Source organism: Oculina patagonica, chromosome 7 (genome assembly GCF_052425735.1).
Source record: "Oculina patagonica isolate OP01 chromosome 7, crgOcupat, whole genome shotgun sequence".
NCBI lineage: Eukaryota > Metazoa > Cnidaria > Anthozoa > Scleractinia > Oculinidae > Oculina > Oculina patagonica.
Window position 1 is genome coordinate 32901878 of NC_135764.1, and position 15190 is coordinate 32917067.

The window sequence follows — 15190 nt, forward strand, 5'->3', positions numbered from 1 at the left end:
AGCCCCATACTCATAAATCCATGCATTTGAGTTTTCATGGTCATCTTGGCTAGCGGCATGGTTCGCGGGCGCGCGTCGTACGAGGGAATCGTGCTAGATGGCGGCCCTAGTTTGATGGTAGAAAGAGTGAAGCAAAACAAGTACATTTTTACCTGAATCAGTCTATATTTAGTAAATAAACCCCTTCTGCAGGCGGCTGGTATATTGGAAGTTAAAATGTAGCCGCTGTATACACGCGATGGAATTCTAGCGGGCATTATTTTTTATAGAACATAGCTGAAAACTATAGAAGCCCGGTACCCCGGATGTGCGAATTGTTTGTCGAATTTCGCTGAACAACTTCGCCTCTATTCTCTTGTTTTATTGTTTAAATGATGCTTTAAAGCAGCAAGTTTTTATCAGAAACGTTTTACTTGCTTAAATTGAAGTAAGACAGTGCCAAAGGAAGCGACGGATGAAGAAAGAATCGTTGAAATTTGTTGTTTTTCTTTGGAGTTGTGTACGCCACTATTTTGCCGTGAACTGCCCGAAATTGATTGGAAATTATTTAGCAAAACAAGCGGGACTCTAGAAACGTTTTGAGGTAAAAAACCTTTTTTTTAGCCACAACCTGAGACAGAACACTCCACTTTTGTTCTTTTTAAATTGAAATTAGAGGCGAATTTGAAAAACTTGCTCCGAAACTAACGCGTGAAATTTTTTCGTTTGAATGAAATTGAATTATTGAAGTAGGCTTAACCAAACTTGAATGCGTTAATAATTTTAACTAGATTTGTCGGCTGTGTGAGAATCTTTTGGTAGTCGGAGAAAGGACAATAAATAGGAAATATGAATGAAATGGTATCTTGGTTTATTTATGAAGAAGCCGCTAAAGAAAAGAACAAACTAAACTTTCACTTTACCGATGTTGCGTGCGTTTGTAAATGCCGTGAGCGGCCGCGAGTCTTGTTCTGTGCTCTTTTTAATGCTATCTTCTAAACCCACTAGAAGATGGTTTTCCTATGTCCTATAAGAAAATAATGCACTTTTGAGGTCTAGAAAAGCAGCTGAATGCCCTCGCCTAACGGCTCGGGCATCCACTAGCAGCTTTTCTAGACCTCAAGCGTGCATTATTTTCTTATAGGACATGGAAAACCATCTTCTAGTAGGTAAATGGTGCACTTTGGAAGTTTGGAGAGCACTCAAGTAGCTAAGATCAGATTTGCTCTCGGCTATCGCCTCGGGCAACTCTTACGCTTCTTTCGTGCTCTCCAAACTCCCTGCTTGCTCCATAACTCGATGTACGCTCGCAAAGCATAAACCAATTGTTAAATATGCGGCGATGCTGGTAAGTAAAGTTAGAATTTTTTTACAAATTTACATAACCTGCGTGGTGGAGTTCGAGTCTGGAACAGCTGACGTTTTTGCGGACTTCTGAAGAAAAGGTTTCGTTGAATGACACGTTCCAGTTTCAACCAGGTTCACAGCAACGAGTGGGCTGTGAACCGAATGGCCGAGGTTGAGAGAGGATAAAGTTCCTGTGAGTTTGCGTTCGATAAACTGCCCGCAGGCCGTCAACAGCTTAAATAAGGTCTTGCCTGAAATGTGCAAGCGGCAGGCTTTCATCGCAAAACTGCTCTGCTCGAAGTCTGTGTTACTTGTGTTTCCTCCCTGTTCAATGCCGGGATTAAAGATAAATTGATAGGCTTAAAGGATGTTATTTTCAAGAAAGGAATTAAAAATTTCAAAACTAATTAAAATTCAAGTTTCTTGATCAGTGTCTTGTTCAGTGTCTTGTTCAGTGTCTTGATCAGTTTTTGAACTAATCGAACGTGTCTTGATCAGTATGTTCATTGGGTATCAACATACCATACATGCACCTGACCTAATTGATGCAACTTGATTGAACCATAAGCTAATGAATTATTAATGAGTTTGAGAACGGCTGCTAAAATATCGCGCACAAACAACCTCAAGCCAAACGTTTTCTCCGCCTTCATCAAAACATAAATAGAGTAGACTTCAGTTGGTAGTTTCTCTTTTGGGCTTCAGAAGGAAAAAGTTGCCAAGGAAGAAACTACATAAGATAATCTTTTACCAGAATGCCGGCAAACTTGAACACAACGATAAATGGAACACAGCCAACGAGCTGCTACGCCGATATTGAAGCGGCAAAAATTGGTTACACTCTTGTTTATTGTTTGATATTAGTGGTTTCCCTGCTTGGAAATTCTCTCATCGGAATAACTGTTTACAAGACGAAAACCATGAGAAAACCAATCAACTTTTTAATCGTAAACATGGCCATGTCCGATCTGCTGTGGCCAATTTTCGTGATCCCTTCGACGATACAGTTCTTCTACATCAACTCCTGGCTGATCAGTGGTCCTCTTGGCCAGGCCTTATGCAAGCTGGCTCCCTTCTTCCAAGATGTCTCCGGTGTTGTATCTATTCAGAGCCTTGTTCTGATAGCAGTGGATAGATTTGGAGCAGTGGTATTTCCCCTACATTCCCCACTCATCAGTTCAAAGCTGTGCCCCTTCTTCATTCTCGCCACTTGGATTGTCGCAATGGCCAATGGCTTTCCATTTCTCGTCGCCTACAAACTCGTTGAATACCCAGGGGGGCTAAAGTGCGAACTACAGTGGAAGGAAGTCTTTGGAGAGTCTTCTTCCTCTTCAAGTTACACTTTAGCAGTGTATGTGACATTTTTTTACACCCCTTGGGTGTTGATAACCGCACTTTACACCATCATCCTTTTAAAACTCAAATCACAGAAGACTCCAGGCAATCAATCGGTCAGCGGGGAACAGCAACGCGTTAAAAGGGAAAGAAATGTTCTTAAGTTGGCCATTGCTATTGTGTCATGTTTTGCAGTATGCTGGCTTCCCTCAAGCATTCTTGTTTTACTTGATATCTTTGCGTGGGACTACAACACTAGATTACCTTGCAGCGTGATTCTCTATTATCGTATTGCTCTAGCTATGGCTCATTCAAATTGTGCTTTAAACCCTTGCATCTGCTTTATTTTCAGCAGAAATTATCGTCAAGGCACTAAGAGTCTTTTCAGGGCAGGGGTAGGGACACATCGAAGTTTTTCTTTACCAAAGGATAGTGGTTCGCCAAAAAAAAGTAAAAAAAATAAGATGGATCGAAACCAGGGACGTAGACAGAATTTAGGCATAGACGAGGCAAGATCTTGCTAAGGGGATCTGGGATCATGCCCTCAGAAAATGATAAAATCTAGAAGCTCTAAAACGGCTTTTTTTAACATTTTTATAAGGTATTTCTTCAGAAAAATCAATCCTTTTCAACTGGGGATTATTTTCCTAACTAAACGTTTTTTGGTTAAAAAAACATATAACTTCGCGCGGATGGAAACGTATTGTTTGTTTAGGGATGGTTTCTTTGATAAAAAACATTTCAAAAACTGAAGGCAGTCGAAATGTTTTTTATCAAAGAAACCAACCCTAAACAAACAATGCGTTTCCATCCGCGCGAAATTATTTGTTTAGGTCGGTTTTTAATTATTTTAATTGTTCCCGTAGTTTTAAGCCTTTTTTTTAACATTTTAACTTCATGAATATTTTGTCACTTATGTTTACATATTTTATTGCATTTTAGCGTTCGTGACATTTTTCCCTTTTTACAATAAATTTATGCTAATTTTATATTTTTACTCCCACTTGAAAATGTAGCGTTAAATTTTATAACCAAATCAATATCTAAGAAAGTAAACGCTCTTTTATTTCTATTTTGAGTTAAAATCTAAACGAGGCAAGTGTCTTATCTTGCCTCTTGCGAGTTACGGCCCTGATCGAAGTATATAAAAGAAAAACTGTAATTAATGGCAAATGTTAAGTTTTTGGTTTTACTGTAAAAAAAAACGGTGATCAATTCTAAAAGCACGATGAATCCTTGGTGTTAAAAATTACTTTCAAATTACAAGAAACTTTAAAATAGCAGGTTTTAACGTATGTCAGGGATTAATAAAAAAAAAGTAGCTCGATAAGAATTGGGTTGAAATTGTTGTGGGGATATAAAATGACACCTTATGTAAATTACTTTTGTACTTAAAGTAAATAGCCGCGCGTGTAGTTGTCGCTGTTTAAACTAAGGTCTTACTCAGGAGAAAATTTAAAAAAGAAGTTAATTTCAATTTTCGTTTTGTCCATTACCGAAATTTAGGCAGCTTTTTAGGTTGAATAAACATTCGACAGATGTATGTTTGTGTTTTAGCTTTTGTTCGTAAGAGCGTTGTTTTTGCTTTAAAATCGATTTACGACGAAAAATAATCATGAAAAGGCCAAGTTCTTGTGTCCTGATTCCAGTTGTAGCAGATCCGACGGTACTTGGGAACCTGTGACAAGTTCCTCTCTCGCAGCAAGCGAGATTGCTCCGAGCTATATTCCCCAGTCGAGTCAAGCGGATTCAGTTTTCAGCCGAAAAAGCCTCTCATCGCCCGTTTCCCGTTATTAGAGTTCTGAGCGACAAACCTAGTTATCACAGGTAGAAAAACCCCTAAGAAGATAAACTTTGTCTGAAAATAAACATGGTAGACTCTACATTTTCTGCGCTCAAGCCGTACATACTGTAGTCCAGTCCCTGAACTCTCTCTTCCTCTCGCTTTTTATAGGGGTTGAACCCTGGCGCGAGATTCAGCCCCTATAAAGAGCGCACGGAAAAGAGAGTTCAGGGACTGGACTATACAAACTGTTGCAAAAATCCCTTAGTTGAAAAAAAATACTCATTCCTCGCTGAATACCGCGCATATCAGTAAACGAACCATAAAATAAAGAGCATGCATTGAAAACATAAAGTTTAGATATTTTCGATGTGACATTTGAAGGAATTTTGTCTTATTTTTTATTCAATTGGTTCACAAATCAAAGCCTAGCTATGGATTTTTGGTATGGCTCGACTAAACAAGGAAGAGAATGTCCCAGAATGAGTCACTAAAAAATAAATTGTCGTAAATTGTCGGCGCATGTGCATTATTCAAAGCACAATTGTTTTTTTTAGCATTACAACAACTCAATATAGTGTCACGAGAAATATGCTGCAGTAATCTTTTTCTAGAAAAAAAAAAACAGTCGATGGAAAGAGACACGAAAAGAAAGACTGGTTTTATCTGTTGTCGACTTATAAAATAAAAACAAAACATTCAACGCTGATTTACATTTAGAGTCATGTTATTCGTAGGGCTGTAATAAAAAAATATTTTATCGATTTCCGAATTGTTTTCAATCCTTAATCACAACCGCCCTCTCTTATTCCGAAAAATTCGCTCCGGCTAAATACTTTCACATATGATCCGTGAACAAAAGCTGTGTGCCAACAGACTGAAGAACAATGTAGAACAGTGCCTGGGACATTCAAGCTTTAGCAGAAACTCTACTCAGCTTGGCAAACTAGGAAAACGTGCGACTAAACGGCGTGCAAGAGAAATATAACATAGTTTAGGGAGCCTGCTCCTTTCACTCGCAGTATAATACAGCTCTATAAAGACTGTGCACTAATAAATATACTCCGTTTAATTAGAGTGAGAGTGGAGTAGTAAAATGGTCTGCAATCAGTCTTGCAATTACAATAAATAATTAAATATACCGTAACACATAAGGGGTTAGCGTTGGTTAAATTGGTGAATCGCGTGCTTGACTTAAGGTTAATCCTTTTGACAAATATTTCACGCTTAAAACTACAAACATTGAGAACATGTAATTTACAATTGTCAAAGTTACGCTGTTACTCTATTTCACGGCAATAATGTTAGTCATCGGTCTTTTTTTTCTCAGCTTGTTCATTCTGTTTATATCGTAAACAAACCGCCATGGGTTCAGTGTTTAAAACCACAGTCAAAACAAATTGAAGCGTGTAAAATTAATTAAAAGAGATCCTTATTAATTACAACTGTTAATTGTTCTGTGTATGTCTTCTTAAAAGTTTACTCATTGCGCCGAGGTATATTTTAATAACCCGCCACAAATCACTGCAGACGTGGAGGTTTCACGCTAAGCTTTGTCGGCGAGCGTGATAAGTTGCTGATCGCCGCTTATTTTCTCCATGTGGACTTTTCGGGCCTTCCAGTATTTGATATTACACTAGATTTCATGAGTTTTATGTTTAGATATGATTCAGTAAAACAACATATTGCATGATAACATAATTATTTATGATAGAAACCACTTGAATCTGTCAGTTTGTTTTGACAAAATTTAACATACACTGAAAAATGATTTCCTGTGCGCTATCGCCTTAAATGCCGCGGTGTATGACTAAAACACGTTAAAGATCTCAATAGCCCCCTTATGTTCTACAAATGGTCGAGTGGTGCTGATCTGAAATCTTCTAGCGCAGAATACATTCGGTAAGGAACGATTATTTCAACATCTCGTTGTTGATGTCGATTGGTTAACATTTCTTATGCAGGTTGAAAAAAAAAAAACTAAAGCGTGTCTGAAAGTTAGCACGTACAAAACGTGTTTGTCGACAGCTACGGAAAAACATGATTTCCACACTTCTAGTGTTTCACGAAGAATGTTAAAAAATTCACCGTAACTGAGTCGATCAATACGTCTTTAAAAACAATTGTTACGATAAAAGAAACGCGACTTCTTGATCCTTGACTTCATTATAAGATGAGTTTTACAAATTGAGCACCCTTATTTTAATGATGGGTTAAATTTGTATACATTATTCGTTTAATGTCTGTTGAAGACATCATGTACCGTCTAATATTTTACATCACCATCGCAGATATAATATGCCTCTTGTTTGTAATAAACTGAGTGTTCCAGTAGCGTTTTAATGATTTAAGCGATTTTTCTCGTGTACATCTCAAAGTACGTATTAGCAGCCGGCGGAAAAAGGTCAACTTACTTTTCCTAATCAGATTAATTTTCACAATACCTCCTCCTTAAAATAATACCATGTTATTGGGTGTAGAGTTAATTATCATCTTCATTTTCCCTTTTTCCGTACATTTTAATGCTTGTGGTCTCATTTCCACCCCGGCGTTCAGGTAGTGAAATATCTATTATCTCTTTGCAAGTCTCGTACCGAAGAATGATAGAACGCAAATCATGAGAGACAAAATAACTCGAATCCTTCTATTTTTCTTTTTTTGTGTAACATATTTTATCCGATTTTCAGGAGATGAGCTTCAATACTCTTTCACCCGGTTTCTTTTTAAATAACCACACCTTAATTACTTCTATTCCGTAAGACTAATTGCGAAAGAAATTAAATTTTTGTAAATTGTGTACAGTAGACCTACTTGAGACTAATCAATTTGAGTGTTATTTAATTGAATGATTCTTCACTGTTCACACCACAGTCAATAGGCTAATCTTGTTTAGGAACCATTTCCGTAAAAGAAGGATTGTGACGTAAATAGTTTCAATATTCGAACGCTAGAGCATCTAAATCGTTTGTGGAATGACAACAAAACCCAGCCCAATCAACAAAACCATTTTGGGTATTAACTGACTTGCCATGAAATAACTCTCTGGTATGCATGCTTGACTTATTCCAAAATTAGACAACTCTTTCATTGTAACCTATTGACTTCTAAAGCACCGTTAGGGGTAAATATATTTTAATGAGCTGCCATTAATAAATGGCTTAATTATTATGAGAACAATTGAGGAGCGGTACCGGTTCTAAGGCTGAAATACCGCCTTTGTTCTGATAAACGCGACGAAACAATTAACCCACGACTCACCCTGCACCCACGCCATATTTTGTCGCGCTTTGTCATGACGGATGTCAGTAACGACAAAAATATGTCGGAGAAAAATTCGTTCCAACAAGAGGTTGGCTCGGTGGTGAAATGTTTGGAACTTAAAAGGGCTTGGACAGAGTCATCAGTGATGTCTGGTCCGACTGCCAATCAAACTGCACCTAATGGCTTTTAAAAGGTTTATCAATCTACTGCAATCTACACCCTTGCAGTATTGACTGAGATGGAAGCCCGACCCCAAATGCTCTCTTCATTGACTTTTGCGCCATTCGCCATCCATTGGCTGCGATTGTGGTATCGTCTTTCAAACGCTGTATGATCACTTAAAAGCGTTTTTCACTTGTCATTGCCAAAAGAGAATTTACACCGGCAACGTGTAGGCACGCAAACATGTCGTCAGTAGTAAAATCCGAGCCTTTGTGTATTTGTGACGAGGATGCCGTGAGTCCCTTCTCTTGCTCAGAGCAAAACTCCCCGACCTCTTCTTCAATCAGCGGTGATGGAGACATAGAGAATGTTGGCAGCCCCATCGTTCAACAGGGCAGACGAAAACTAAAGAGGCGAAGAAAACGTATGCTAACAGGAGTTAGTCGTCAGCGGCGCGCAGCGAATGAACGCGAGCGCCGGAGAATACAAGGTGTCAACCGCGCGTTTATCGAGCTGAAAAACGCGCTTCCCGTGGCTAACACGGTGGATATTTCTAAAATTGACATCCTGAGAGTTGCGACGAAGTGGATAGACCACCTGAGTAAGCTATTAGATCAGGACCAAAGGATACACACAGAGCCACAGTACGCTGTCGAGCCTCAATTGTACGAACTTTTAGGAGAGGATTTTTCCATCAACGATCGAGAGCTAGAGGAGGACTATTTTTTACAAGGACAAGGTAGGCTAACTTGGGTTTGTTTATTTTTTTTCCTTATCGGTGTAGTGCAAGGGGCAAAATCTGTATCCTCCCAGTTTTGAGAAGAAAAATGTCTGCATGGCCTGTTGTTTTTAAGATTTTAAAAATACTGATAAAAGACGCGCTTGCTAAGAGCGCTCAGTTTTGAAGTGCCAAAATTTTAATCTGTTTTTCCGGATATGTTAAAAGTACCAAAGTAAAGTCAGTCACGCTGTTTAATAAGACAACAACGAAGAAATCTGGCCTTTCATTGACTTTTCAACAAGGCTAGATCGATTACGTCCAAACTCGGTTCTCACATTCCTATTTTCCCGCTTTTGACCCTCGGCCTTATAAGGAAGGTACTCCTAATGTCTTACATTTCAAGTATCGCATTTTTGCTCTGCAAATAGTCACCCAGAATACTCCTTGATAGAATTTTCTCGCATGCTCGCCAGAAAAAAAAAACCTGCGTATTTTTATATGCCCTTAGAGCGAGTTCATGTCAAAATGTGGATTTAAGGTTCGGTTATTTTTACTGTTGGGCTATTTATATTTGGATTAGTCTTCGACACTTCAGCTTCCCGCTTCTTTATATGGCTGGATCGCGTGAAAACTACTCCTGCCCCAGTAACCAGAAATCGACCTTTCGGATAGATAAAACTTATCCTTCGAGTAAACAAAAATGAAAGTTGAAGCATAAAAGCTTTGCCTTAAACGTTTAATGTGTTTTTCTGGTAGATCGGTTTGTGAAATTGTAGAGCTAGATAATCAAAGAACAAAAACAACTTTTCCGAACGTTTCAGTGATGCTCTAGTTTCAGACAAACCTTCTTCCGTGAAATTTATTCATGACCCATACCCCATGTTTATCAAGTTGTCGAGATTTATTTTCTTTCTAAATGCATCAAACGCGCCGACCATTAAAAGCGTTTCAGTCTACTGATATGATGTGTTTTGTGGTCAAAGATTTTTCCGTTAGGAAGACCACTTTTCTTTATGAAAGCTTTATACAAACTCGATTAGCTTGGCAAATAAGGATTATCCTAGTCTAGGCCGAAGTTACTTAACTGTCTACTACCTAACAGATAAAGTTCAGTAGTGAGTTTGCAGCTCATTCAAAGCCCTGAAGGTTTTAGGAATATTCCGTCGGCCATTTCAGTTCGCACGGTCCTTTATGTTTAAATCTCGTTCTAATTGTTTGGAATATTTTTATCATTTACTCTATAACATTTTTACTACGAAATTACTAGAAAATACAAGTCCAATTGTTTATTAACCAAGCTATGTCTGCTGGATGACCTCTAGTCATTACAAAAAAGTCACATGAAAAAACAATTTAGCCTATCTTAGTATATTTAAATTCCATGGACAAAGTCAAGAAAAAAACTTTATTAAAAATTCCTTTATGATTTACAGCCGAGATAAGAACTTAATTGGTATTTATCGTCTCCAGCCGTGTCAGTGTTCATTTAGAGTGGAAAACCATAAAAATCAAATTATAAAATAGTTCTTGCTAGACTAAACCTAAATACAAATTAAGGAATCTTAACGCGGGACGCCGTTAATTTCCGGTGACGCTTCGGTTTCTTATGAGCGAGAGAAGCAAATAACGAAATAAAAATCCCATGTTGTAAACTAAGATAGTGTCTATCTTCAGTTTGAGTTACACTGGAAATAATGAGGCATTTTTATTATCAGTTCTACACAGCGTGGTCTTTAACGAAGGTTGGAGTCGGAGATAAGATCTTTCTTGTTAAACGGTTTGTCAATTATAACTGTCTGTTACTGCCACATGTTCAAATAACTGCAATAAATCACTGAAAGCATTCCTTCTCGTTTTTAAGATAACTGCAAAAACATTCTATTCGAAACATCGTGTAGATCTTTATTTAGCTTTATTGCAAGATTAAATATTATTTTTATATCATAACAAACCGGTTGAATCAGATATGAAAGCTCTAGCTAAATTATGAGGAAATTTGTTCCATTTTATCAAGCTGGCCCACCCAAGAGAGTCCACACCCTACCTTATCTTAGTGCTGCCAAAGGATCGACAATCCGATTGGTGGTATAAGCTGACAAATTTTATATAAAAAAAACTTATTTCCTATCTCATTTTCAAAAGCAGGTTTTGCTTATCATCTAACGTAGTTAACATAAGCTGCTAAAATATTTTCTTGCAAAAAGGACAATTCCATCACGTCTCTACTGATTAGTCTGCTATGTTGAAATATTTACTTGAAAAATGATACACATGGGACGATCTTGTGCGCTAAAACTTTTCATAGCTAGTTAAGTTTCTCTTCTTCTAGGTTTGTTTGTACCAAGAAAGTTTTTATTTGATTACTGAAAATTAACAATTTAAGAAGAAATAACAGATAACTATTGCAAATTCTGTTACAAAGCTGTAACTAGAGAATATCCTTTACTAAAAAGTCTTTTAAGCCAAAAGAATAGTAAATTTGAATAACTGTGCGACGTGCATCTGGGAACTAGCTCTACTGAAGCTTTTATTGAACAAATAAAATACATTTGTTATTAACCCACAAAGCCTCGTCTCTGGCCCTCATTCTCTTCAGCTGTGTTATCTCCTCTGTATCATCATACTCGTCATATAACAATCATATATCATAAAAAAAAACATTTTATAACAGTATCGTTATTTAAACAACATAAATGACATTTTGCACGTCTCGACTGCAATCCTGAAGCTGTAAGTTCACTGAAATCCACACCGCCAGACCTGGGTCAGTTCTGAGGGGCGTCAAGTAGTTTATCTATGGATTCTTAAGCTAATTACTATTCTCGTCCAGGACACAGTTTCATCGCATTTACACCTCTAGTGTTACATTAACTGTTTATAACACCGTGGCCAGTCGGGGTGAATCTAAAAGTTTGTCTTGAGAAAGTTGCTTTTTACAGAATTCCCTGAAGCTGAAGAAAAAGTTTTGTTTTTTAAAAAAGGTTTTGTTTTGTGAAGCCCAGTGGTTTGGTGAAGCCTCCCGCATGGTATTAAATGATCTCAAGCGAGTTTCTGCTAATAAAGTGATTATTTCATGATAAAAATGGCTGGCTACTCATTTCCAGACTTTCCACGGACGTGCAAAACACTTATCTTTGAAGAAGAATTCATTCTCGTCCCCAGGGCTTGCGCGTTCTTGGTCAGCCGTGATTTAACCAGCCAACTGAGGATCGCTGACTTTACCGTCGAGCAAGACTAGAAATATACTGTTAACAAATCCCAGAAGTAAATAAGCTCTTGGGAAAACAATCCCAGAAATTCAGTTTAGATGATTGTAAATCGATGCAATGACTGCCCGAAAATTTAAATTGAACGATCTAGAAAGAAATGTTAAGACCAAACCCAGAAGTGACGTCATCAAGACAGATGTTCACAAACTGATAAATTGGGTCCATTTCAGCTCATGTTCGATTTCAATCTGATATTACATAACCCATGAAATCCGAGAGTTCACTTTATTACTAGTCGAAAATACTTCTTCTTTTGTTTGTTTGTTTGTGTCTTAGAGACTCTATTTTGTCTTACATGTTGTTTAAGGCTTTAAAACTACTATTGGCGTGTTAGTTTAGTTTAGTTCCTATCCCCCGAGTAACAGGTCGTTTCACTTTTTTAAAAAAAAAATAAAAATGCTGGATAGCTTGTGGTCTACGAAGCCGTCATATGATTGTCAGGTAACGATTCTCGAGTAATCAATTTATAAGACCTTATAACCAGCTCCAGTAAGAAGATCAGTAGTTCCCGAACGGCTCTAAAGTTAAGATGAGTCAGTTCAGTTCAAAACTAAGTGCGCTTTCCCAGAGCTGAAGATTTCAGTTGCGAAGGATAAAACCTCAAAATTCTATATACATTGACCTCGTGTTGGTTAAATAACCTCATTTGCAAAGCGGAAACTATATCGTTATAGATAAGTATTGGATATTTTTACATTTATAAGATTAACACTCAACCCTAAATTGGACTTAAATGTAGTCCTTGGCAGATTGCTCTGTGTTGATTAAATGAATTGAATTAATAAAGTAATTACTTTATTGATACTTTCTTTCGTCAAGCTGCCTAAAGTGAGGATTAAACTGATAATCAACGTAAAGAAGATTCTTAGAACTCGTCTTAGATTGAGAAGCACTTCATAATTATTTGAAATCATCAGTAAATGATAATGAAAGAATTGGAGCAAAACATCAAGTCAGGCCTGAATCTACCTTCCAGGAAACGTGCCACAACTAATGTAAAGATATCTTTCAGTGTGCAGTGTGAAGTTGTGAAGTGTTTTTAATATATCAGTCATGCTTTAGATGACTGCATTCTCTTCGATGAACCTGACTGTTACTGATAAAACTGAGTGCCAGGTTAATGCCAGGTCGTGCCATTAGGACGCCTTGTTAATTCAATTTAGCACTTGCTTATTTTTATCCTACTTTGAGATAGCGTCAGATTTTTGCAATCCAATTATTATCATGTCAAACTACTTATATCGAGAAATGGTGAGAAATTAGCTATACATTTTCACGAGTCTTGAGCCTAGCGAACTTTTATAAACGGTTTATCATAAGGTTTGAGAGCAGCTGCAGCGCTCTAGCAAAATCTCGCCACTACTACTTATACATTGGTAAGAGTGTATGTTGTTTGCACGCGACCAACCAAGTCCATCCTTTAATAGCATTACCGTAAATATTATAAATATTATGGGAAGATAGCAAGGGTGCAAGAGAATTGATCTTTTAAGTTTTCAAGTGCCCCTTTCTGACAAAATTTAAAACTGTTACTTAACTATTTAAATTTGTATCCATGCCAAGTGGAGGGCAGTTCACGTACTTGACTGATAACTGCTACTTAATACCTCACATAATAGAGATTAGAAAGTGTGGTGTTTACGACCCCAGCCAACGTGTCTCTTACTTGTTATTATACTTCTATGTACGTACCCCGCTAGTGTCCATCTGATGTGTTTTTGGTCTGATCTTGGGGGAGGGGGGAACGGCAATTTATTCACAGTTGTTTTGCGGACGGCCATGACAGGTATATTAATGGGCACACTGGAGGCGTTGTGGGAGGGGGGGGGGGGGGGTAGCTAACGAGAGGTTAGCCTGCGATGGACTAGCATCTTTTCAAAAGGGAGAAGCAATGTACTCCGAGATGGAGCATCTTAATCCCAATCTAATGAGCCACTGTTTCGATAAAAGACTTCATATACCGCCTATAACATTGTTCGTCTTTTCTTGTCTAGACATGTGGTCGGATAGTTCCAGCCTGGAAGGAAACAGCGACTATTGCGTTCACACTGAGGAGCCTTACCTTCAAACTCTTCTTTACAACAGTTTTAACTCGGACAATTTGACTGCACCACTCTTGGAACTTACGGACCGACTCTGAGAGCGATAGGCAGCTTCCAGGGCGATAAACCATTTGTCCACCTGAATCACTGATACATATTTTACCTGGAGGGAAATATGACCGACTTATTTGTAGTTATTTAATGATCGTATTCTTACTTAAAACAAGAAAGAAAACAAAGATAGTACATACTGATTTCTACTAGTCGAGAATTTATTATTAGTCATTCTAGGAATTAAATTCAGCTTCCCCCCCCCCTCCCCCGTACTTTTCATTTGGAAACTGCAAGTAATCGTTTCGAAAACAAAAGACATTTTTAATGTAGACACAGCATACTTCCACGCAAACCGACTAAAGTTATTGGCAGTATTTCATATTGACATTTTCAAATCACAAGGATGGTTGTCCCTGTAGCAAAAAAAATGGAGAACCATCTGTGATAGCACAACCAGTCAACAAGACAGCAGACAGTTCTGCAGTACGATTTGCTTGTAAATAAAAATGAATAAATAAATAAATGAGTAAACAAATAAATAAATAAATGAGTAAACAAATAAATAAACTCTTAGTAAATTTTATGGCACAAACGGGTAGCGCACTCCACCCCGCTGCGCGTTCAAAAGAAACAGAAAACAACTCGGCCCAGGTTCTTCTCTGAAGATAAATCCAAAATGGCGACCACTTGCAAACCCTGGGGACCGTACTAGTACATGAAGGTCATCACGCAACTTTGCGTGCAGTAAAAATTTTCCACTTTCACGTAGTTCGTTTCAAATTTTTCTTTTGCCAGTGCGAAGTATGTTCAAAGAAGCGTTACATGCGCCAAACCGTATTAAAGCTTAATTGTCGCTGCACACAGTCGCAAAGATCGACAAAGAGCAATTACCCAGTCCTGCCTTTTGTGATAATCCGGATACTTTCTCGGTTCTTTTATAGCTTGCGTGATTCGCGTCACTCCTTCCCGGGGATGAAGTTGACTCATTGTTAGTTGTGTGTGCAGGCGATTGAAGTGCAACATGACTGATGAGAAGAAACTGTTTAGGAATGTCAATTGTCAACGACGGACTGTTATATTTTTGTGGGCAGAAGCGGGTTTTGCTGAAAGCAGGCCCGCGGCCCAGCAGCGTTGGCGCGAGGGAGGGGGGGGGGGGGGGGGGTTACCAAAAAGCTTCGCACAGCAAGAACAGAAGGGAAAAATCGTGCAAAGTGAGACAAATCTTGCACGACCTGAA

At 38.1% G+C, this 15190-nt stretch overlaps 2 protein-coding genes across 2 annotated transcripts; both read left to right on the forward strand.

Moving 5' to 3' along the window:
* The first annotated feature begins 1979 nt into the window (after nt 1-1979).
* On the forward strand, nt 1980-3223 carry LOC144660992 (RYamide receptor-like). Its single transcript, XM_078521715.1, has one exon. It carries the CDS (start codon nt 2082-2084, stop codon nt 3183-3185), a length of 1104 nt encoding a protein of 367 aa, XP_078377841.1. The 5' UTR covers nt 1980-2081; the 3' UTR covers nt 3186-3223.
* Nucleotides 3224-7708: 4485 nt separating this feature from the next.
* LOC144660836 (uncharacterized) lies at nt 7709-14867 on the forward strand. The gene is made up of 2 exons (XM_078521562.1): nt 7709-8606; nt 13852-14867. The coding sequence occupies exons 1-2, from the start codon at nt 8111-8113 to the stop codon at nt 13995-13997; spliced, it is 642 nt and encodes a 213-aa protein (XP_078377688.1). The 5' UTR covers nt 7709-8110; the 3' UTR covers nt 13998-14867.
* The last annotated feature ends 323 nt before the right edge of the window (nt 14868-15190 follow it).

Coding starts and splice junctions, on each gene's coding strand:
- LOC144660992 (XM_078521715.1), top strand. CDS start 2,082: ATGCCGGCAAACTTGAACACAACGATAAATGGAACACAGCCAACGAGC.
- LOC144660836 (XM_078521562.1), top strand. CDS start 8,111: ATGTCGTCAGTAGTAAAATCCGAGCCTTTGTGTATTTGTGACGAGGAT. Junction 8,607..13,851: donor CTATTTTTTACAAGGACAAG/GTAGGCTAACTT, acceptor TTTCTTGTCTAG/ACATGTGGTCGGATAGTTCC.